At 44.2% G+C, this 23,766-nt stretch overlaps 3 protein-coding genes across 3 annotated transcripts; all 3 read right to left on the bottom strand.

Annotated features, from left to right (window-relative positions):
* Positions 1-658: 658 nt before the first annotated feature.
* LOC124779865 lies at positions 659-5,664 on the bottom strand. Its single transcript, XM_047253740.1, has 7 exons — positions 5,542-5,664; positions 5,238-5,426; positions 5,003-5,191; positions 3,443-4,957; positions 2,975-3,397; positions 1,337-2,929; positions 659-1,291 (listed from the first exon to the last, which is right to left on the bottom strand). The coding sequence occupies exons 1-7, from the start codon at positions 5,662-5,664 to the stop codon at positions 659-661; spliced, it is 4,665 nt and encodes a 1,554-aa protein (XP_047109696.1).
* A 6,140-nt stretch (positions 5,665-11,804) lies between these two features.
* On the bottom strand, positions 11,805-14,694 carry LOC124779881 (enolase-phosphatase E1-like). The gene is made up of 6 exons (XM_047253741.1): positions 14,631-14,694; positions 14,207-14,541; positions 13,895-14,083; positions 13,227-13,848; positions 12,413-13,137; positions 11,805-12,305 (listed from the first exon to the last, which is right to left on the bottom strand). The coding sequence occupies exons 1-6, from the start codon at positions 14,692-14,694 to the stop codon at positions 11,805-11,807; spliced, it is 2,436 nt and encodes an 811-aa protein (XP_047109697.1).
* A 73-nt stretch (positions 14,695-14,767) lies between these two features.
* LOC124779897 (protein IWS1 homolog) lies at positions 14,768-17,985 on the bottom strand. Its single transcript, XM_047253742.1, has 3 exons — positions 16,215-17,985; positions 15,343-16,161; positions 14,768-15,243 (listed from the first exon to the last, which is right to left on the bottom strand). Exons 1-3 carry the CDS (start codon positions 17,983-17,985, stop codon positions 14,768-14,770), a joined length of 3,066 nt encoding a protein of 1,021 aa, XP_047109698.1.
* Positions 17,986-23,766: the final 5,781 nt, after the last annotated feature.

The raw sequence follows: 23,766 nt of genomic DNA on the forward strand, positions 1-23,766 counted from the left end.
ATAGTTTCTACTGAGTCTGCTGGTGGTTCATCATCTATATCCAACTTCTCATTAGAGCGCTCATCAGCCCATTCTCTAATAGTTTCTACTGTGTCTGGTGGTGGCTCATCATCTATATCCAACATCTCATTAGAACGCTCATCAGCCCATTCTCTAATAGTTTCTACTGAGTCTGCCGGTAGCTCATCATCTATATCCAACTTCCCGTTAGAGCGCTCATCAGCCCATTCTCTAATAGTTTCCACTGAGTCTGCCGGTGGCTCATCATCTATATCCAACTTCCCATTAGAGCGCTCATCAGCCCATTCTCTAATAGTTTCTACTGAGTCTGGTGGTGGCTCATCATCTATGTCCAACTTCCCATTAGAGCGCTCATCAGCCCATTCTCTAAGAGTTTCTACTGAGTCTGGTGGTGGCTCATCATCTATATCTAACTTCCCATTAGAGCGCTCATCAGCCCATTCTCTAATAGTTTCTACTGTGTCTGGTGGTGGCTCATCATCTATATCCAACATCTCATTAGAACGCTCATCAGCCCATTCTCTAATAGTTTCTACTGAGTCAGCCGGTAGCTCATCATCTATATCCAACTTCCCATTAGAGCGCTCATCAGCCCATTTTCTAATAGTTTCCACTGAGTCTGCCGGTGTCTCATCATCTATATCCAACTTCCCATTAGAGCGCCCATCAGCCCATTTCTAATAGTTTCTACTGAGTCTGCCGGTGGCTCATCATCTATATCCAACTTCACATTAGAGTGCTCATCAGCCCATTCTCTAATAGTTTCTGCTGAGTCTGCCGGTGGCTCATTATCTATATCCAACTTCTCATTAGAGCGCTCATCAGCCCATTCTCTAATAGTTTCTACTGAGTCTGCTGGTGGTTCATCATCTATATCCAACTTCTCATTAGAGCGCTCATCAGCCCATTCTCTAATAGTTTCTACTGTGTCTGGTGGTGGCTCATCATCTATATCCAACATCTCATTAGAGCGCTCATCAGCCCATTCTCTAATAGTTTCTACTGAGTCTGCCGGTAGCTCATCATCTATATCCAACTTCCCATTAGAGCGCTCATCAGCATATTCTCTAATAGTTTCTACTGAGTCTGCCGGTGGCTCATCATCTATATCCAACTTCCCATTAGAGCGCTCATCAGCCCATTCTCTAATAGTTTCTACTGAGTCTGGTGGTGGCTCATCATCTATATCTAACTTCCCATTAGAGCGCTCATCAGCCAATTCTCTAATAGTTTCTACTGAGTCTGGTGGTGGCTCATCATGTATATCCAACTTCTCATTAGAGCACTCATCAGCTCATTCTCTAATAGTTTCTACTGAGTCTGCAGGTGGCTCATCATCTATATCCAACTTCGCATTAGAGCGCTCATCAGCCCATTCTCTAATAGTTTCTACTGAGTCTGCTGGTGGCTCATCATCTATATCCAACTTCTCATTAGAGCGCTCATCGGCCCATTCTCTAATAGTTTCTACTGAGTCTGCTGGTGGCTCATCATCTATAACTAACTTCTCACTAGAGCGCTCATCAGCCCATTCTCTAATAGTTTCTACTGAGTCTGCCGGTGGCTCATCATCTATATCCAACTTCCCATTAGAGCGCCCATCAGCCCATTCTCTAATAGTTTCTACTGAGTCTGCCGGAGGCTCATCATCTATATCCAACTTCTCATTAGAGTGCTCATCAGCCCATTCTCTAATAGTTTCTGCTGAGTCTGCCGGTGGCTCATTATCTATATCCAACTTCTCATTAGAGCGCTCATCAGCCCATTCTCTAATAGTTTCTACTGAGTCTGCTGGTGGTTCATCATCTATATCCAACTTCTCATTAGAGCGCTCATCAGCCCATTCTCTAATAGTTTCTACTGTGTCTGGTGGTGGCTCATCATCTATATCCAACATCTCATTAGAACGCTCACCAGCCCATTCTCTAATAGTTTCTACTGAGTCTGCCAGTAGCTCATCATCTATATCCAACTTCCCATTAGAGCGCTCATCAGCCCATTCTCTAATAGTTTCCACTGAGTCTGCCGGTGTCTCATCATCTATATCCAACTTCCCATTAGAGCGCCCATCAGCCCATTCTCTAATAGTTTCTACTGAGTCTGCCGGTGGCTCATCATCTATATCCAACTTCACATTAGAGTGCTCATCAGCCCATTCTCTAATAGTTTCTGCTGAGTCTGCCGGTGGCTCATTATCTATATCCAACTTCACATTAGAGCGCTCATCAGCCCATTCTCTAATTGTTTCTACTGAGTCTGCTGGTGGTTCATCATCTATATCCAACTTCTCATTGGAGCGCTCATCAGCCCATTCTCTAATAGTTTCTACTGTGTCTGGTGGTGGCTCATCATCTATATCCAACTTCTCATTAGAGCGCTCATCAGCCCATTCTCTAATAGTTTCTACTGAGTCTGGTGGTGGCTCATCATCTATGTCCAACTTCCCATTAGAGCGCTCATCAGCCCATTCTCTAAGAGTTTCTACTGAGTCTGGTGGTGGCTCATCATCTATATCTAACTTCCCATTAGAGCGCTCATCAGCCCATTCTCTAATAGTTTCTACTGTGTCTGGTGGTGGCTCATCATCTATATCCAACATCTCATTAGAACGCTCATCAGCCCATTCTCTAATAGTTTCTACTGAGTCTGCCGGTAGCTCATCAACTATATCCAACTTCCCATTAGAGCGCTCATCAGCCCATTTTCTAATAGTTTCCACTGAGTCTGCCGGTGTCTCATCATCTATATCCAACTTCCCATTAGAGCGCCCATCAGCCCATTCTCTAATAGTTTCTACTGAGTCTGCCGGTGGCTCATCATCTATATCCAACTTCACATTAGAGTGCTCATCAGCCCATTCTCTAATAGTTTCTGCTGAGTCTGCCGGTGGCTCATTATCTATATCCAACTTCTCATTAGAGCGCTCATCAGCCCATTCTCAAATAGTTTCTACTGAGTCTGCTGGTGGTTCATCATCTATATCCAACTTCTCATTAGAGCGCTCATCAGCCCATTCTCTAATAGTTTCTACTGTGTCTGGTGGTGGCTCATCATCTATATCCAACATCTCATTAGAGCGCTCATCAGCCCATTCTCTATTAGTTTCTACTGAGTCTGCCGGTAGCTCATCATCTATATCCAACTTCCCATTAGAGCGCTCATCAGCCCATTCTCTAATAGTTTCTACTGAGTCTGCCGGTGGCTCATCATCTATATCCAACTTCCCATTAGAGCGCTCATCAGCCCATTCTCTAATAGTTTCTACTGAGTCTGGTGGTGGCTCATCATCTATATCTAACTTCCCATTAGAGCGCTCATCAGCCAATTCTCTAATAGTTTCTACTGAGTCTGGTGGTGGCTCATCATGTATATCCAACTTCTCATTAGAGCACTCATCAGCTCATTCTCTAATAGTTTCTACTGAGTCTGCAGGTGGCTCATCATCTATATCCAACTTCGCATTAGAGCGCTCATCTGCCCATTCTCTAATAGTTTCTACTGAGTCTGCTGGTGGCTCATCATCTATATCCAACTTCTCATTAGAGCGCTCATCGGCCCATTCTCTAATAGTTTCTACTGAGTCTGCTGGTGGCTCATCATCTATAACTAACTTCTCACTAGAGCGCTCATCAGCCCATTCTCTAATAGTTTCTACTGAGTCTGCCGGTGGCTCATCATCTATATCCAACTTCCCATTAGAGCGCCCATCAGCCCATTCTCTAATAGTTTCTACTGAGTCTGCCGGTGGCTCATCATCTATATCCAACTTCTCATTAGAGTGCTCATCAGCCCATTCTCTAATAGTTTCTGCTGAGTCTGCCGGTGGCTCATTATCTATATCCAACTTCTCATTAGAGCGCTCATCAGCCCATTCTCTAATAGTTTCTACTGAGTCTGCTGGTGGTTCATCATCTATATCCAACTTCTCATTAGAGCGCTCATCAGCCCATTCTCTAATAGTTTCTACTGTGTCTGGTGGTGGCTCATCATCTATATCCAACATCTCATTAGAACGCTCACCAGCCCATTCTCTAATAGTTTCTACTGAGTCTGCCGGTAGCTCATCATCTATATCCAACTTCCCATTAGAGCCCTCATCAGCCCATTCTCTAATAGTTTCCACTGAGTCTGCCGGTGTCTCATCATCTATATCCAACTTCCCATTAGAGCGCCCATCAGCCCATTCTCTAATAGTTTCTACTGAGTCTGCCGGTGGCTCATCGTCTATATCCAACTTCACATTAGAGTGCTCATCAGCCCATTCTCTAATAGTTTCTGCTGAGTCTGCCGGTGGCTCATTATCTATATCCAACTTCTCATTAGAGCGCTCATCAGCCCATTCTCTAATAGTTTCTACTGAGTCTGCTGGTGGTTCATCATCTATATCCAACTTCTGATTAGAGCGCTCATCAGCCCATTCTCTAATAGTTTCTACTGTGTCTGGTGGTGGCTCATCATCTATATCCAACATCTCATTAGAGCGCTCATCAGCCCATTCTCTAATAGTTTCTACTGAGTCTGCCGGTAGCTCATCATCTATATCCAACTTCCCATTAGAGCGCTCATCAGCCCATTCTCTAATAGTTTCTACTGAGTCTGCCGGTGGCTCATCATCTATATCCAACTTCCCATTAGAGCGCTCATCAGCCCATTCTCTAATAGTTTCTACTGAGTCTGGTGGTGGCTCATCATCTATATCTAACTTCCCATTAGAGCGCTCATCAGCCAATTCTCTAATAGATTCTACTGAGTCTGGTGGTGGCTCATCATCTATATCCAACTTCTCATTAGAACGCTCATCAGCAAATTCTCTAATAGATTCTCCTGAGTCTGGTGGTGGCTCATCATATATATCCAACTTCTCATTAGAGCGCTCATCAGCCCAACGTCTAATAGTTTCTACTGAGTCTGGTGGTGGCTCATCATCTATATCCAACTTCTCATTAGAGCACTCATCAGCTCATTCTCTAATAGTTTCTACTGAGTCTGCCGGTGGCTCATCATCTATATCCAACTTCGCATTAGAGCGCTCATCAGCCCATTCTCTAATAGTTTCTACTGAGTCTGCTGGTGGCTCATCATCTATATCCAACTTCTCATTAGAGCGCTCATCGGCCCATTCTCTAATAGTTTCTACTGAGTCTGCTGGTGGATCATCATCTATAACCAACTTCTCAATAAGAGTGCTCATCAGCCCATTCTCTAATAGTTTCTACTGAGTCTGCCGGTGGCTCATTGTCGATATCCAACATCTCATTAGAGCGCTCATCAGTCCATTGTCTAATAGTTTCTACTGAGTCTGCTGGTGGTTCATCATCTATATCCAACTTCTTATTAGAGCGCTCATCAGCCCATTCTCTAATAGTTTCTACTGAGTCTGGTGGTGGCTCATCATCTATATCCAACTTCTCATTAGAGCGCTCATCAGCCCATTCTCTAATAGTTTCTACTTAGTCTGCCGGTGGCTCATCATTTTATATCCAACTTCCCATTAGAGCGCTCATCAGCACATTCTCTAACAATTCCAACTGAGTCTGCCGGTGGCTCATCATCTATATCCAACATCCCATTAGAGCGCTCATCAGCCCATTCTCTAATAGTTCCTACTGAGTCTCGTGGTGGCTCATCATCTATATCCAACATCCCATTAGAGCGCTCATCAGCCCATTTTCCAATAGTTTCTAGTGAGTCTGCCGGTGGCTCATCATCTATATTTAACTTCCCATTAGAGCGCTCATCAGCCTATTCTCTAATAGTTTCTACTGAGTCTGCCGGTGGCTCATCATCTATATCCAACTTCCCATTAGAGCGCTCATCAGCCCATTCTCTAATAGTTTCAACTGAGTCTGCTGGTGGCTCATCATCTATATCCAACTTCCCATTAGAGCGCTCATCAGCCTATTCTCTAATAGTTTCTACAGAGTCTGCTGGTGGCTAATTATCTATATCCAACTTCCCATTAGAGCGCTCATCAGCCCATTCTCTAATAGTTTCTACTGAGTCTGCCAGTGGCTCATCATCTATATCCAACTTCCCATTAGAGCGCTCATCAGCCCATTCTCTAATAGTTTCTAAGGAGTCTGCTGGTGGTTCATCATCTATATCCAACATCCCATTAGAGCGATCATCAGCCCATTCTCTAATAGCTTCTACTGAGTCTGCTGGTGGCTCATCATCTATATCCAACTTCCATTTAGAGCGCTCATCAGCCCATTGTCTAATAGTTTCTACTGAGTCTGCCGGTGGCTCATCATCTATATCCAACTTCCCATTAGAGCGCTCATCAGCCCATTCTCTAATAGTTTCTACTGAGTCTGCTGGTGGCTCCTCATCTATATCCAACTTCCATTTAGAGCGCTCATCAGCCCATTCTCTAATAGTTTCTACTGAGTCTGCCGGTGGCTCATCATCTATATCTAACTTCCCATTAGAGCGCTCATCAGCACATTCTCTAATAGTGTCTACTGAGTCTGGTGGTGGCTAAACGTCTATATCCGACTTCTCATTAGAGCGCTCATCAGCCCATTCTCTAATAGTTTTACTGAGTCTGCTGGTCGCTCATCATCTATATCTAACTTCTCATTAGAGCGCTCATCAGCCCATTCTCTAATAGTTTCTACTGATTCTGTCAGTGGCTCATCATCTATATCCAACTTCCCATTAGAGCGCTCATCAGCCAAATCTCTAATAGTTTCTACTGAGTCTGCTGACGGATCATCATCTATATCCAACTTCTCATTAGAGTGCTCATCAGCCCTTTCTCTAATAGTTTCTACTGAGTCTGCTGGTGGCTCATCATCTATATCCAACTTCTCATTAGAGCACTCATCAGCCCATTCTCTAATAGTTTCTACTGAGTCTGCTGGTGGCTCATCATCTATATCCAACTTCTCATTAGAGCGCTCATCAGCCCATTCTCTAATAGTTTCTACTGAGTCTGGTGGTGGCTCATCATCTATATCCAATTTCTCATTAGAGCGCTCATCAGCCCATTCGCTAATAGTTTCTGCTGAGTCTGCCAGTGGCTCATCATCTATAACCAACTTCCCATTAGAGCGCTCATCAGCCCATTCTGTAATTGTTTCTACTGAGCCTGCCGGTGGCTCATCATCAATATCCAACATCCCATTAGAGCGCTCATCAGCCCATTCTCCAATAGTTTCTACTGAGTCTGCCGGTGGCTCATCACCTATATCCAACTTCCCATTAGAGCGCTCATCAGCACATTCTCTAATAGTTTCTACTGAGTCTGCCGGTGGCTCATCATCTATAACCAACTTCCCATTAGAGCGCTCATCAGCCCATTCTGTAATTGTTTCTACTGAGCCTGCCGGTGGCTCATCATCAATATCCAACATCCCATTAGAGCGCTCATCAGCCCATTCTCCAATAGTTTCTACTGAGTCTGCCGGTGGCTCATCACCTATATCCAACTTCCCATTAGAGCGCTCATCAGCACATTCTCTAATAGTTTCTACTGAGTCTGGTGGTGGCTCATCATCTGTATCCAACTTCCCATTAGAGCGCTCATCAGCCCATTCTCTAATAGTTTCTACTGAGTCTGGAGGTGGCTCATAATCTATAACCAACTTACCGTTAGAGCGCTCATCAGCCCATTTTCTAATTGTTTCTACTGAGCCTGCCGGTGGCTCATCATCAATATCCAACATCCCATTAGAGCGCTCATCAGCAAAAATCTAATATTTTCTACTGAGTCTCGTGGTGGCTCATCATCTATATCCAACTTCTCATTAGAGCGCTCATCAGCCCATTCTCTAATAGTTTCTCCTGAGTCTGGTGGTGGCTCATCATCTATATCCAACTTCTCATTAGAGAGCTCATCAGCCCATGCTCTAATAGTTTCTACTGATTCTGTCGGTGGCTCATCATCTATATCCAACTTCCCATTAGAGCGCTCATCAGCCCATTCTCTAATAGTTTCTACTGAGTCGGCCGGTGGCTCATCATCTATATCCAAGTTCCCATTAGAGCGCTCATCAGCCCATTCTCTAATAGTTTCTACTGAGTCTGGTGGTGGCTCATCATCAATATCCAACTTCTCATTAGAGCACTCATCAGCACATTCTCTAATAGTTTCTACTGAGCCTGCCGGTGGCTCATCATCCATATCCAACTTCCCATTAGAGCGCTCATCAGCCCATTCTCTAATAGTTTCTACTTTGTCTGCTGGTGGCTCATCATCTATATCCAACTTCTCATTAGAGCGCTCATCGGCCCATTCTCTAATAGTTTCTACTGAGTCTGCTGGTGGATCATCATCTATATCCAACTCCTCAATAAGAGTGCTCATCAGCCCATTCTCTAATAGTTTCTACTGAGTCTGCCGGTGGCTCATTATCGATATCCAACTTCTCATTAGAGCGCTCATCAATCCATTTACTAATAGTTTCTACTGAGTCTGCTGGTGGTTCATCATCTATATCCAACTTCTTATTAGAGCGCTCATCAGCCCAATCTCTAATAGTTTCTACTGAGCCTGGTGGTGGCTCATCATCTATATCCAACTTCTCATTAGAGCGCTCATCTGCCCATTCTCTAATAGTTTCTACTTAGTCTGCCGGTGGCTCATCATCTATATCCAACTTCCCATTAGAGCGCTCATCAGCACATTCTCTAACAATTCCTACTGAGTCTGCCGGTGGGTCATCATCTATATCCAACATCCCATTAGAGCGCTCATCAGCCCATTCTCTAATAGTTCCTACTGAGTCTGGTGGTGGCTCATCATCTATATCCAACATCCCATTAGAGCGCTCATCAGCCCATTTTCCAATAGTTTCTACTGAGTCTGCCGGTGGCTCATCATCTATATCTAACTTCCCATTAGAGCGCTCATCAGCCCATTCTCTAATAGCTTCTACTGAGTCTGCCGGTGGCTCATCATCTATATCCAACTTCCCATTAGAGCGCTCATCAGCCCATTCTCTAATAGTTTCCACTGAGTCTGCTAGTGGCTCATCATCTATATATAACTTCCCATTACAGCGCTCATCAGCCTATTCTCTAATAGTTTCTACTGAGTCTGCCGGTGGCTCATCATCTATATCCAACTTCCCATTAGAGCGCTCATCAGCCCATTCTCTAATAGTTTCAACTGAGTCTGCTGGTGGCTCATCATCTATATCCAACTTCCCATTAGAGTGCTCATCAGCCTATTCTCTAATAGTTTCTACTGAGTCTGCTGGTGGCTAATTATCTATATCCAACTTCCCATTAGAGCGCTCATCAGCCCATTCTCTAATAGTTTCTACTGAGTCTGCCAGTGGCTCATCATCTATATCCAACTTCCCATTAGAGCGCTCATCAGCCCATTCTCTAATAGTTTCTAAGGAGTCTGCTGGTGGTTCATCATCTATATCCAACATCCCATTAGAGCGCTCATCAGCCCATTCTCTAATAGTTTCTACTGAGTCTGCTGGTGGCTCATCATCTATATCCAACTTCCATTTAGAGCGCTCATCAGCCCATTGTGTAATAGTTTCTACTGAGTCTGCCGGTGGCTCATCATCTATATCCAACTTTCCATTAGAGCGCTCATCAGCCCACTCTCTAATAGTTTCTACTGAGTCTGCTGGTGGCTCATCATCTATATCCAACTGCCATTTAGAGCGCTCATCAAACCATTCTCTAATAGTTTCTACTGAGTCTGCCGGTGGCTCATCATCTATATCCAACTTCCCATTAGAGCGCTCATCAGCCCATTCTCTAATAGTGTCTACTGAGTCTGGTGGTGGCTAAACGTCTATATCCGACTTCTCATTACAGCGCTCATCAGCCCATTCTCTAATAGTTTCTACTGAGTCTGCTGGTGGCTCATCATATATATCTAACTTCTCACTAGAGCGCTCATCAGCCCATTCTCTAATAGTTTCTACTGAGTCTGCCGGTGGCTCATCATCTATATCCAACTTCCCATTAGAGCGCTCATCAGCCAAATCTCTAATAGTTTCTACTGAGTCTGCTGGTGGATCATCATCTATATCCAACTTCTCATTAGAGTGCTCATCAGCCCATTCTCTAATAGTTTCTACTGAGTCTGCTGGTGGCTCATCATCTATATCGAACTTCTCATTAGATCGCTCATCAGCCCATTCTCTAATAGTTTCTACTGAGTCTACTGGTGGCTCATCATCTATATCCAACTTCTCATTAGAGCGCTCATCAGCCCATTCTCTAATAGTTTCTTCTGAGTCTGGTGGTGGCTCATCATCTATATCCAATTTCTCATTAGAGCGCTCATCAGCCCATTCGCTAATAGTTTGTGCTGAGTCTGCCAGTGGCTCATCGTCTATAACCAACATCCCATTAGAGTGCTCATCAGCCCATTCTCTAATTGTTTCTACTGAGCCTGCCAATGGCTCATCATCAATATCCAACATCCCATTAGAGCGCTCATCAGCCCATTCTCTAATAGTTTCTACTGAGTCTGCTGGTGGCTCATCATCTATATCCAACTTCTCATTAGAGCGCTCATCATCCCATTCTCCAATAGTTTCTACTGAGTCTGCTGGTGGCTCATCATCTATATCCAACTTCTCATTAGAGCACTCATCAGCCCATTCTCCAATAGTTTCTACTGAGTCTGCCGGTGCTCATCATCTATATCCAACTTCCCATTAGAGCGCTCATCAGCACATTCTCTAATGGTTTCTACTGAGTCTGCCGGTGGCTCATCATCTATATCCAACTTCCCATAAGAGCGCTCATCAGCACATTCTCTAATAGTTTCTACTGAGTCTGCCGGTTGCTCATCATCTATATCCAACTTCCCATTAGAGCGCTCATCAGCCCATTCTCTAACAGTTTCTACTGAGTGTGCCGGTGGCTCATCATCTATATCCAACTTCCCATTAGAGCGCTCATCAGCCCATTCTCTAATAGTTTCTACTGAGTCTGCCGGTGGCTCATCATCTGTATCCATCTTCTCATTAGTGCGCTCATCAGCCCATTCTCTAATAGTTTCTACTGAGTCTGCCGGTGGTTCATCATCTATATCCATTTTCCCATTAGAGCGCTCATCAGCCCATTCTCTAATAGTTTCTACTTAGTCTGCCGGTGGCTCATTGTCGATATCCAACATCTCATTAGAGCGCTCATCAGTCCATTGTCTAATAGTTTCTACTGAGTCTGCTGGTGGTTCATCATCTATATCCAACTTCTTATTAGAGCGCTCATCAGCCCATTCTCTAATAGTTTCTACTGAGTCTGGTGGTGGCTCATCATCTATATCCAACTTCTCATTAGAGCGCTCATCAGCCCATTCTCTAATAGTTTCTACTTAGTCTGCCGGTGGCTCATCATTTTATATCCAACTTCCCATTAGAGCGCTTATCAGCACATTCTCTAACAATTCCAACTGAGTCTGCCGGTGGCTCATCATCTATATCCAACATCCCATTAGAGCGCTCATCAGCCCATTCTCTAATAGTTCCTACTGAGTCTCGTGGTGGCTCATCATCTATATCCAACATCCCATTAGAGCGCTCATCAGCCCATTTTCCAATAGTTTCTAGTGAGTCTGCCGGTGGCTCATCATCTATATTTAACTTCCCATTAGAGCGCTCATCAGCCTATTCTCTAATAGTTTCTACTGAGTCTGCCGGTGGCTCATCATCTATATCCAACTTCCCATTAGAGCGCTCATCAGCCCATTCTCTAATAGTTTCAACTGAGTCTGCTGGTGGCTCATCATCTATATCCAACTTCCCATTAGAGCGCTCATCAGCCTATTCTCTAATAGTTTCTACTGAGTCTGCTGGTGGCTAATTATCTATATCCAACTTCCCATTAGAGCGCTCATCAGCCCATTCTCTAATAGTTTCTACTGAGTCTGCCAGTGGCTCATCATCTATATCCAACTTCCCATTAGAGCGCTCATCAGCCCATTCTCTAATAGTTTCTAAGGAGTCTGCTGGTGGTTCATCATCTATATCCAACATCCCATTAGAGCGATCATCAGCCCATTCTCTAATAGCTTCTACTGAGTCTGCTGGTGGCTCATCATCTATATCCAACTTCCATTTAGAGCGCTCATCAGCCCATTGTCTAATAGTTTCTACTGAGTCTGCCGGTGGCTCATCATCTATATCCAACTTCCCATTAGAGCGCTCATCAGCCCATTCTCTAATAGTTTCTACTGAGTCTGCTGGTGGCTCCTCATCTATATCCAACTTCCATTTAGAGCGCTCATCAGCCCATTCTCTAATAGTTTCTACTGAGTCTGCCGGTGGCTCATCATCTATATCTAACTTCCCATTAGAGCGCTCATCAGCACATTCTCTAATAGTGTCTACTGAGTCTGGTGGTGGCTAAACGTCTATATCCGACTTCTCATTAGAGCGCTCATCAGCCCATTCTCTAATAGTTTTACTGAGTCTGCTGGTCGCTCATCATCTATATCTAACTTCTCATTAGAGCGCTCATCAGCCCATTCTCTAATAGTTTCTACTGATTCTGTCAGTGGCTCATCATCTATATCCAACTTCCCATTAGAGCGCTCATCAGCCAAATCTCTAATAGTTTCTACTGAGTCTGCTGACGGATCATCATCTATATCCAACTTCTCATTAGAGTGCTCATCAGCCCTTTCTCTAATAGTTTCTACTGAGTCTGCTGGTGGCTCATCATCTATATCCAACTTCTCATTAGAGCACTCATCAGCCCATTCTCTAATAGTTTCTACTGAGTCTGCTGGTGGCTCATCATCTATATCCAACTTCTCATTAGAGCGCTCATCAGCCCATTCTCTAATAGTTTCTACTGAGTCTGGTGGTGGCTCATCATCTATATCCAATTTCTCATTAGAGCGCTCATCAGCCCATTCGCTAATAGTTTCTGCTGAGTCTGCCAGTGGCTCATCATCTATAACCAACTTCCCATTAGAGCGCTCATCAGCCCATTCTGTAATTGTTTCTACTGAGCCTGCCGGTGGCTCATCATCAATATCCAACATCCCATTAGAGCGCTCATCAGCCCATTCTCCAATAGTTTCTACTGAGTCTGCCGGTGGCTCATCACCTATATCCAACTTCCCATTAGAGCGCTCATCAGCACATTCTCTAATAGTTTCTACTGAGTCTGGAGGTGGCTCATAATCTATAACCAACTTACCGTTAGAGCGCTCATCAGCCCATTTTCTAATTGTTTCTACTGAGCCTGCCGGTGGCTCATCATCAATATCCAACATCCCATTAGAGCGCTCATCAGCAAAAATCTAATATTTTCTACTGAGTCTCGTGGTGGCTCATCATCTATATCCAACTTCTCATTAGAGCGCTCATCAGCCCATTCTCTAATAGTTTCTCCTGAGTCTGGTGGTGGCTCATCATCCATATCCAACTTCTCATTAGAGAGCTCATCAGCCCATGCTCTAATAGTTTCTACTGATTCTGTCGGTGGCTCATCATCTATATCCAACTTCCCATTAGAGCGCTCATCAGCCCATTCTCTAATAGTTTCTACTGAGTCGGCCGGTGGCTCATCATCTATATCCAAGTTCCCATTAGAGCGCTCATCAGCCCATTCTCTAATAGTTTCTACTGAGTCTGGTGGTGGCTCATCATCAATATCCAACTTCTCATTAGAGCACTCATCAGCACATTCTCTAATAGTATCTACTGAGCCTGCCGGTGGCTCATCATCCATATCCAACTTCCCATTAGAGCGCTCATCAGCCCATTCTCTAATAGTTTCTACTTTGTCTGCTGGTGGCTCATCATCTATATCCAACTTCTCATTAGAGCGCTCATCGGCCCATTCTCTAATAGTTTCTACTGAGTCTGCTGGTGGATCATCATCTATATCCAACTCCTCAATAAGAGTGCTAATCAGCCCATTCTCTAATAGTTTCTACTGAGTCTGCCGGTGGCTCATTATCGATATCCAACTTCTCATTAGAGCGCTCATCAATCCATTTACTAATAGTTTCTACTGAGTCTGCTGGTGGTTCATCATCTATATCCAACTTCTTATTAGAGCGCTCATCAGCCCAATCTCTAATAGTTTCTACTGAGCCTGGTGGTGGCTCATCATCTATATCCAACTTCTCATTAGAGCGCTCATCTGCCCATTCTCTAATAGTTTCTACTTAGTCTGCCGGTGGCTCATCATCTATATCCAACTTCCCATTAGAGCGCTCATCAGCACATTCTCTAACAATACCTACTGAGTCTGCCGGTGGGTCATCATCTATATCCAACATCCCATTAGAGCGCTCATCAGCCCATTCTCTAATAGTTCCTACTGAGTCTGGTGGTGGCTCATCATCTATATCCAACATCCCATTAGAGCGCTCATCAGCCCATTTTCCAATAGTTTCTACTGAGTCTGCCGGTGGCTCATCATCTATATCTAACTTCCCATTAGAGCGCTCATCAGCCCATTCTCTAATAGCTTCTACTGAGTCTGCCGGTGGCTCATCATCTATATCCAACTTCCCATTAGAGCGCTCATCAGCCCATTCTCTAATAGTTTCCACTGAGTCTGCTAGTGGCTCATCATCTATATATAACTTCCCATTACAGCGCTCATCAGCCTATTCTCTAATAGTTTCTACTGAGTCTGCCGGTGGCTCATCATCTATATCCAACTTCCCATTAGAGCGCTCATCAGCCCATTCTCTAATAGTTTCAACTGAGTCTGCTGGTGGCTCATCATCTATATCCAACTTCCCATTAGAGTGCTCATCAGCCTATTCTCTAATAGTTTCTACTGAGTCTGCTGGTGGCTAATTATCTATATCCAACTTCCCATTAGAGCGCTCATCAGCCCATTCTCTAATAGTTTCTACTGAGTCTGCCAGTGGCTCATCATCTATATCCAACTTCCCATTAGAGCGCTCATCAGCCCATTCTCTAATAGTTTCTAAGGAGTCTGCTGGTGGTTCATCATCTATATCCAACATCCCATTAGAGCGCTCATCAGCCCATTCTCTAATAGTTTCTACTGAGTCTGCTGGTGGCTCATCATCTATATCCAACTTCCATTTAGAGCGCTCATCAGCCCATTGTGTAATAGTTTCTACTGAGTCTGCCGGTGGCTCATCATCTATATCCAACTTTCCATTAGAGCGCTCATCAGCCCACTCTCTAATAGTTTCTACTGAGTCTGCTGGTGGCTCATCATCTATATCCAACTGCCATTTAGAGCGCTCATCAAACCATTCTCTAATAGTTTCTACTGAGTCTGCCGGTGGCTCATCATCTATATCCAACTTCCCATTAGAGCGCTCATCAGCCCATTCTCTAATAGTGTCTACTGAGTCTGGTGGTGGCTAAACGTCTATATCCGACTTCTCATTACAGCGCTCATCAGCCCATTCTCTAATAGTTTCTACTGAGTCTGCTGGTGGCTCATCATATATATCTAACTTCTCACTAGAGCGCTCATCAGCCCATTCTCTAATAGTTTCTACTGAGTCTGCCGGTGGCTCATCATCTATATCCAACTTCCCATTAGAGCGCTCATCAGCCAAATCTCTAATAGTTTCTACTGAGTCTGCTGGTGGATCATCATCTATATCCAACTTCTCATTAGAGTGCTCATCAGCCCATTCTCTAATAGTTTCTACTGAGTCTGCTGGTGGCTCATCATCTATATCGAACTTCTCATTAGATCGCTCATCAGCCCATTCTCTAATAGTTTCTACTGAGTCTACTGGTGGCTCATCATCTATATCCAACTTCTCATTAGAGCGCTCATCAGCCCATTCTCTAATAGTTTCTTCTGAGTCTGGTGGTGGCTCATCATCTATATCCAATTTCTCATTAGAGCGCTCATCAGCCCATTCGCTAATAGTTTGTGCTGAGTCTGCCAGTGGCTCATCGTCTATAACCAACATCCCATTAGAGTGCTCATCAGCCCATTCTCTAATTGTTTCTACTGAGCCTGCCAATGGCTCATCATCAATATCCAACATCCCATTAGAGCGCTCATCAGCCCATTCTCTAATAGTTTCTACTGAGTCTGCTGGTGGCTCATCATCTATATCCAACTTCTCATTAGAGCGCTCATCATCCCATTCTCCAATAGTTTCTACTGAGTCTGCTGGTGGCTCATCATCTATATCCAACTTCTCATTAGAGCACTCATCAGCCCATTCTCCAATAGTTTCTACTGAGTCTGCCGGTGCTCATCATCTATATCCAACTTCCCATTAGAGCGCTCATCAGCACATTCTCTAATGGTTTCTACTGAGTCTGCCGGTGGCTCATCATCTATATCCAACTTCCCATAAGAGCGCTCATCAGCACATTCTCTAATAGTTTCTACTGAGTCTGCCGGTTGCTCATCATCTATATCCAACTTCCCATTAGAGCGCTCATCAGCCCATTCTCTAACAGTTTCTACTGAGTGTGCCGGTGGCTCATCATCTATATCCAACTTCCCATTAGAGCGCTCATCAGCCCATTCTGTAATAGTTTCTACTGAGTCTGCCGGTGGCTCATCATCTGTATCCATCTTCTCATTAGTGCGCTCATCAGCCCATTCTCTAATAGTTTCTACTGAGTCTGCCGGTGGTTCATCATCTATATCCATTTTCCCATTAGAGCGCTCATCAGCCCATTCTCTAATAGTTTCTACTGAGTCTGCTGGTGGCTCATCATCTATATCCAACTTCTCATTAGAGCGCTCATCAGCCCATTCTCTAATAGTTTCTACCGAGTCTGATGGTGGCTCATCATCTATTTCCAACTTCTCATCAGAGCCTTGATCAGCCCATTCTCTAATAGTTTCTACTGAGTCTGCTGGTGGCTCATCATCTATATCCAACTTCCCATTAGAGCGCCCATCAGCCCATTCCCTAATAGTTTCTACTGAGCCTGCCGGTGGCTCATCATCTATATCCAACTTCTCATTAGAGTGCTCATCAGCCCATTCTCTAATTGTTTCTGCTGAGTCTGCCGGTGGCTCATTATCTATATCCAACTTCTCATTAGAGCGCTCATCAGCCCATTCTCTAATAGTTTCTACTGAGTCTGCTGGTGGTTCATCATCTATATCCAACTTCTCATTAGAGCGCTCATCAGCCCATTCTCTAATAGTTTCTACTGTGTCTGGTGGTGGCTCATCATCTATATCCAACATCTCATTAGAACGCTCATCAGCCCATTCTCTAATAGTTTCTACTGAGTCTGCCGGTAGCTCATCATCTATATCCAACTTCCCATTAGAGCGCTCATCAGCCCATTCTCTAATAGTTTCCACTGAGTCTGCCGGTGGCTCATCATCTATATCCAACTTCCCATTAGAGCGCTCATCAGCCCATTCTCTAATAGTTTCTACTGAGTCTGGTGGTGGCTCATCATCTATATCCAACTTCCCATTAGAGCGCTCATCAGCCCATTCTCTAATAGTTTCTACTGAGTCTGGTGGTGGCTCATCATCTATATCCAATTTCTCATTAGAACGCTCATCAGCCCGTTCTCTAATAGTTTCTCCTGAGTCTGGTGGTGGCTCATCATCTATATCCAACTTCTCATTAGAGCGCTCATCAGCCCATTCTCTAATAGTTTCTACTGATTCTGTCAGTGGCTCATCATCTATATTCAACTTCCCATTAGAGCGCTCATCAGCCCATTCTCTAATAGTTTCTACTGAGTCTGCCGGTGGCTCATCATCTATATCCAACTTCCCATTAGAGCGCTCATCAGCCCATTCTCTAATAGTTTCTACTGAGTCTGGTGATGGCTCATCATCTATATGCAACTTCTCATTAGAGCACTCATCTGCACATTCTCTAATAGTTTCTACTGAGTCTGCCGGTGGCTCATCATCTATATCCAACTTCCCACTAGAGCGCTCATCAGCCCATTCTCTAATAGTTTCTACTGAGTCTGGTGGTGGCTCATCATCTATATCCAACTTCCCATTAGAGCGCTCATCAGCCCATTCTCTAATAGTTTCTATGGAGTCTGCTGGTGGTTCATCATCTATATCCAACATCCCATTAGAGCGCTCATCAGCCCATTCTCTAATAGTTTCTACTGAGTCTGCTGGTGGCTCATCATCTATATATAACTTCCCATTGCAGCGCTCATCAGCCTATTCTCTAATAGTTTCTACTGAGTCTGCCGGTGGCTCATCATCTATATCCAACTTCCCATTACAGCGCTCATCAGCCCTTTCTCTAATAGTTTCAACTGAGTCTGCTGGTGGCTCATCATCTATATCCAACTTCCCATTAGAGTGCTCAACAGCCTATTCTCTAATAGTTTCTACTGAGTCTGCTGGTGGCTAATTATCTATATCCAACTTCCCATTAGAGCGCTCATCAGCCCATTCTCTAATAGTTTCAACTGAGTCTGCCAGTGGCTCATCATCTATATCCAACTTCCCATTAGAGCGCTCATCAGCCCATTCTCTAATAGTTTCTAAGGAGTCTGCTGGTGGTTCATCATCTATATCCAACATCCCATTAGAGCGCTCATCAGCCCATTCTCTAATAGTTTCTACTGAGTCTGCTGGTGGCTCATCATCTATATCCAACTTCCATTTAGAGCGCTCATCAGCCCATTGTCTAATAGTTTCTACTGAGTCTGCCGGTGGCTCATCATCTATATCCAACTTCCCATTAGAGCGCTCATCAGCCCACTCTCTAATAGTTTCTACTGAGTCTGCTGGTGGCTCATCATCTATATCCAACTGCCATTTAGAGCGCTCATCAAACCATTCTCTAATAGTTTCTACTGAGTCTGCCGGTGGCTCATCATCTATATAAAACTTCCCATTAGAGCGCTCATCAGCCCATTCTCTAATAGTGTCTACTGAGTCTGGTGGTGGCTAAACGTCTATATCCGACTTCTTATTACAGCGCTCATCTGCCCATTCTCTAATAGTTTCTACTGAGTCTGCTGGTGGCTCATCATACATATCTAACTTCTCACTAGAGCGCTCATCAGCCCATTCTCTAATAGTTTCTACTGAGTCTGCCGGTGGCTCATCATCTATATCCAACTTCCCATTAGAGCGCTCATCAGCCAAATGTCTAATAGTTTCTACTGAGTCTGCTGGTGGATCATCATCTATATCCAACTTCTCATTAGAGTGCTCATCAGCCCATTCTCTAATAGTTTCTACTGAGTCTGCTGGTGGCTCATCATCTATATCCAACTTCTCATTAGAGCGCTCATCACCCCATTCTCTAATAGTTTCTACTGAGTCTGCTGGTGGCTCATCATCTATATCCAACTTCTCATTAGAGCGCTCATCAGCCCACTCTCTAATAGTTTCTACTGAGTCTGGTGGTGGCTCATCATCTATATCCAATTTCTCATTAGAGCGCTCATCAGCCCATTCGCTAATAGTTTCTGCTGAGTCTGCCAGTGGCTCATCATCTATAACCAACTTCCCATTAGAGCGCTCATCAGCCCATTCTCTAATTGTTTCTACTGAGCCAGCCGGTGGCTCATCATCAATATCCAACATCCCATTAGAGCGCTCATCAGCCCATTCTCTAATAGTTTCTACTGAGTCTGCTGGTGGCTCATCATCTATATCCAACTTCTCATTAGAGCGCTCATCATCCCATTCTCCAATAGTTTCTACTGAGTCTGCTGGTAGCTCATCATCTATATCCAACTTCTCATTAGAGCACTCATCAGCCCATTCTCCAATAGTTTCTACTGAGTCTGCCGGTGGCTCATCATCTATATCCAACTTCCCTTTAGAGCGCTCATCAGCACATTCTCTAATAGTTTCTACTGAGTCTGCCGGTGGCTCATCATCTATATCCAACTTCCCTTTAGAGCGCTCATCAGCACATTCTCTAATAGTTTCTACTGAGTCTGCTGGTGGCTCATCATCTATAACTAACTTCTCACTAGAGCGCTCATCAGCCCATTCTCTAATAGTTTCTACTGAGTCTGCCGGTGGCTCATCATCTATATCCAACTTCCCATTAGAGCGCTCATCAGCCAAATCTCTAATAGTTTCTACTGAGTCTGCTGGTGGATCATCATCTATATCCAACTTCTCATTAGAGTGCTCATCAGCCCATTCTCTAATAGTTTCTACTGAGTCTGCTGGTGGCTCATCATCTATATCCAACTTCTCATTAGAGCGCTCATCAGCCCATTCTCTAATAGTTTCTACTGAGTCTGCTGGTGGCTCATCATCTATATCCAACTTCCCATTAGAGCGCTCATCAGCCCATTCTCTAATAGTTTTTACTGAGTCTGGTGGTGGCTCATCATCTATATCCAATTTCTCATTAGAGCGCTCATCAGCCCATTCGCTAATAGTTTGTGCTGAGTCTGCCAGTGGCTCATCGTCTATAACCAACATCCCATTAGAGTGCTCATCAGCCCATTCTCTAATTGTTTCTACTGAGCCTGCCAATGGCTCATCATCAATATCCAACATCCCATTAGAGCGCTCATCAGCCCATTCTCTAATAGTTTCTACTAAGTCTGCTGGTGGCTCATCATCTATATCCAACTTCTCATTAGAGCGGTCATCATCCCATTCTCCAATAGTTTCTACTGAGTCTGCTGGTGGCTCATCATCTATATCCAACTTCTCATTAGAGCACTCATCAGCCCATTCTCCAATAGTTTCTACTGAGTCTGCCGGTGGCTCATCATCTATATCCAACTTCCCATTAGAGCGCTCATCAGCACATTCTCTAATGGTTTCTACTGAGTCTGCCGGTGGCTCATCATCTATATCCAACTTCCCATTAGAGCGCTCATCAGCACATTCTCTAATAGTTTCTACTGAGTCTGCCGGTTGTTCATCATCTATATCCAACTTCCCATTAGAGCGCTCATCAGCCCATTCTCTAACAGTTTCTACTGAGTGTGCCGGTGGCTCATCATCTATATCCAACTTCCCATTAGAGCGCTCATCAGCCCATTCTATAATAGTTTCTACTGAGTCTGCTGGTGGCTCATCATCTGTATCCTTCCTCTCATTAGTGCGCTCATCAGCCCATTCTCTAATAGTTTCTACTGAGTCTGCCGGTGGTTCATCATCTATATCCATTTTCCCATTAGAGCGCTCATCAGCCCATTCTCTAATAGTTTCTACTGAGTCTGCTGGTGGCTCATCATCTATATCCAACTTCTCATTAGAGCGCTCATCAGCCCATTCTCTAATAGTTTCTACCGAGTCTGATGGTGGCTCATCATCTATTTCCAACTTCTCATCAGAGCCTTGATCAGCCCATTCTCTAATAGTTTCTACTGAGTCTGCTGGTGGCTCACCATCTATATCCAACTTCCCATTAGAGCGCCCATCAGCCCATTCTCTAATAGTTTCTACTGAGTCTGCCGGTGGCTCATCATCTATATCCAACTTCTCATTAGAGTGCTCATCAGCCCATTCTCTAATAGTTTCTGCTGAGTCTCCCGGTGGCTCATTATCTATATCCAACTTCTCATTAGAGCGCTCATCAGCCCATTCTCTAATAGTTTCTACTGAGTCTGCTGGTGGTTCATCATCTATATCCAACTTCTCATTAGAGCGCTCATCAGCCCATTCTCTAATAGTTTCTACTGTGTCTGGTGGTGGCTCATCATCTATATCCAACATCTCATTAGAACGCTCATCAGCCCATTCTCTAATAGTTTCTACTGAGTCTGCCGGTAGCTCATCATCTATATCCAACTTCCCATTAGAGCGCTCATCAGCCCATTCTCTAATAGTTTCCACTGAGTCTGCCGGTGGCTCATCATCTATATCCAACATCCCATTAGAGCGCTCATCAGCCCATTCTCTAATAGTTTCTACTGAGAATGGTGGTGGCTCATCATCTATATCCAACTTCCCATTAGAGCGCTCATCAGCCCATTCTCTAATAGTTTCTACTGAGTCTGGTGGTGGCTCACCATCTATATCCAATTTCTCATTAGAGCGCTCATCAGCCCATTCTCTAATAGTTTCTCCTGAGTCTGGTGGTGGCTCATCATCTATATCCAACTTCTCATTAGAGCGCTCATCAGCCCATTCTCTAATAGTTTCTACTGATTCTGTCAGTGGCTCATCATCTATATCCAACTTCCCATTAGAGCGCTCATCAGCCCATTCTCTAATAGTTTCTACTGAGTCTGCCGGTGGCTCATCATCTATATCCAACTTCCCATTAGAGCGCTCATCAGCCCATTCTCTAATAGTTTCTACTGAGTCTGGTGATGGCTCATCATCTATATCCAACTTCTCATTAGAGCACTCATCTGCACATTCTCTAATAGTTTCTACTGAGTCTGCCGGTGGCTCATCATCTATATCCAACTTCCCATTACAGCGCTCATCAGCCCATTCTCTAATAGTTTCTACTGATTCTGTCAGTGGCTCATCATCTATATCCAACTTCCCATTAGAGCGCTCATCAGCCCATTCTCTAATAGTTTCTACCGAGTCTGCTGGTGGCTCATCATCTATATTTAACTTCCCATTAGAGCGCTCATCAGCCCATTCTCTAATAGTTTCTACTGAGTCTGCCGGTGGCTCATCATCTATATCCAACTTCTAATTATAGCGCTCATCAGCCCATTCTCTAATAGTTTCTACTGAGTCTGCCGGTGGCCATAATCTATATCCAACTTCCCATTAGAGCGCTCAACAGCCCATTCTCCAATAGTTTCTACTGAGTCTGCTGGTGGCTCATCATCTATATCCAATTTCTCATTAGAGCGCTCATCAGCCTATTCTCTAATAGTTTCTACTGGGTCTGCTGGTGGATCATCATCTATATCCAACTTCTCATTAGAGTGCTCATCAGCCCATTCTCAAATAGTTTCTGCTGAGTCTGCCGGTGGCTCATTATCTATATCCAACTTCTCAGTAGAGCGCTCATCAGCCCATTCTCTAATAGTTTCTACTGAGTGTGCTGGTGGTTCATCATCTATATCCAACTTCTCTTTAGAGCGCTCATTAGCCCATCCTCTAATAGTTTCTACTAAGTCTGGTGGTGGCTCATCATCTATATCCAACTTCTCATTAGAGCGCTCATCAGCCCATTCTCTAATAGTTTCTACTGAGTCTGCCGGTGGCTCATCATCTATATCCAACTTCCCATTAGAGCGCTCATCAGCCCATTCTCTAATAGTTTCTACTGAGCCTGCCGGTGGCTCATCATCTATATCCAACTTCCCATTAGAGCGCTCATCAGCCCATTCTCTAATAGTTTCTACTGGGTCTGGTGGTGGCTCATCATCTACATCCAAATTCTCATTAGAGCGCTCATCAGCCCATTCTCTAATAGTTTCTACTGAGTCTCGTGGTGGCTCATCATCTATATCCAACTTCTCATTAGAGTGCTCATCAGCCCATTCTCTAATAGTTTCTACTGAGTCTGCCGGTGGCTCATCATCTATATCCAACTTCCCATTAGAGCGCTCATCAGCCCATTCTCTAATAGTTTCAATTGAGTCTGCCGGTGGCTCATCATCTATATCCAACTTCCCATTAGAGCGCTCATCAGCCCATTCTCTAATAGTTTCTACTGAGTCTGGTGGTGGCTCATCATCTATGTCCAACTTCTCATTAGAGCACTCATCAGCCCATTCTCTAATGGTTTCTACTGAGTCTGCCGGTGGCTCATCATCTATATCCAACTTCCCATTAGAGCGCTCATCAGCCCATTCTCCAATAGTTTCTACTGAGTCTGCCGGTGGCTCATCATCTATATCCAACTTCTTATTAGAGCGCTCATCAGCCCATTCTCTAATAGTTTCTACTGAGTCTGCCGGTGGCTCATCATCTATATCCAACTTCCCATTAGAG

Source organism: Schistocerca piceifrons, chromosome 1, assembly GCF_021461385.2.
Source record: "Schistocerca piceifrons isolate TAMUIC-IGC-003096 chromosome 1, iqSchPice1.1, whole genome shotgun sequence".
Taxonomy (NCBI): domain Eukaryota; kingdom Metazoa; phylum Arthropoda; class Insecta; order Orthoptera; family Acrididae; genus Schistocerca; species Schistocerca piceifrons.

Excerpts from the sequence above, each read along its gene's own strand:
- LOC124779881 (XM_047253741.1), bottom strand. The coding sequence starts at position 14,694 with ATGAGCCACCAGCAGACTCAGTTGAAACTATTAGAGAATGGGCTGATG. Across the intron at positions 14,542-14,630 it reads GATGAGCGCTCTAATGGGAA|ATGATGAGCCACTAGCAGAC; the intron begins GTTGGATATAGA and ends AGTTATATATAG. Across the intron at positions 14,084-14,206 it reads ATGACCCACCGGCAGACTCA|TTGGATATAGATGATGAGCC; the intron begins GTAGGTATTGTT and ends TCTAATGAGAAG.
- LOC124779897 (XM_047253742.1), bottom strand. The coding sequence starts at position 17,985 with ATGTTGGATATAGATGATGAACCACCAGCAGACTCCATAGAAACTATT. Across the intron at positions 16,162-16,214 it reads AGTAGAAACCATTAGAGAAT|ACTCAGTAGAAACTATTGGA; the intron begins GTGCTGATGAGC and ends GAGCACCGGCAG. Across the intron at positions 15,244-15,342 it reads AGAATGGGCTGATGAGCGCT|ATGATGAGCCACCGGCAGAC; the intron begins GTAATGAGAAGT and ends AGTTGGATATAG.
- LOC124779865 (XM_047253740.1), bottom strand. The coding sequence starts at position 5,664 with ATGTTGGATATAGATGATGAGCCACCACGAGACTCAGTAGGAACTATT. Across the intron at positions 4,958-5,002 it reads ATGAGCCACCGGCAGACTCA|TTGGATATAGATGATGAGCC; the intron begins GTAGAAACTATT and ends TCTAATGAGAAG. Across the intron at positions 2,930-2,974 it reads ATGAACCACCAGCAGACTCA|TTGGATATAGATAATGAGCC; the intron begins GTAGAAACTATT and ends TCTAATGAGAAG.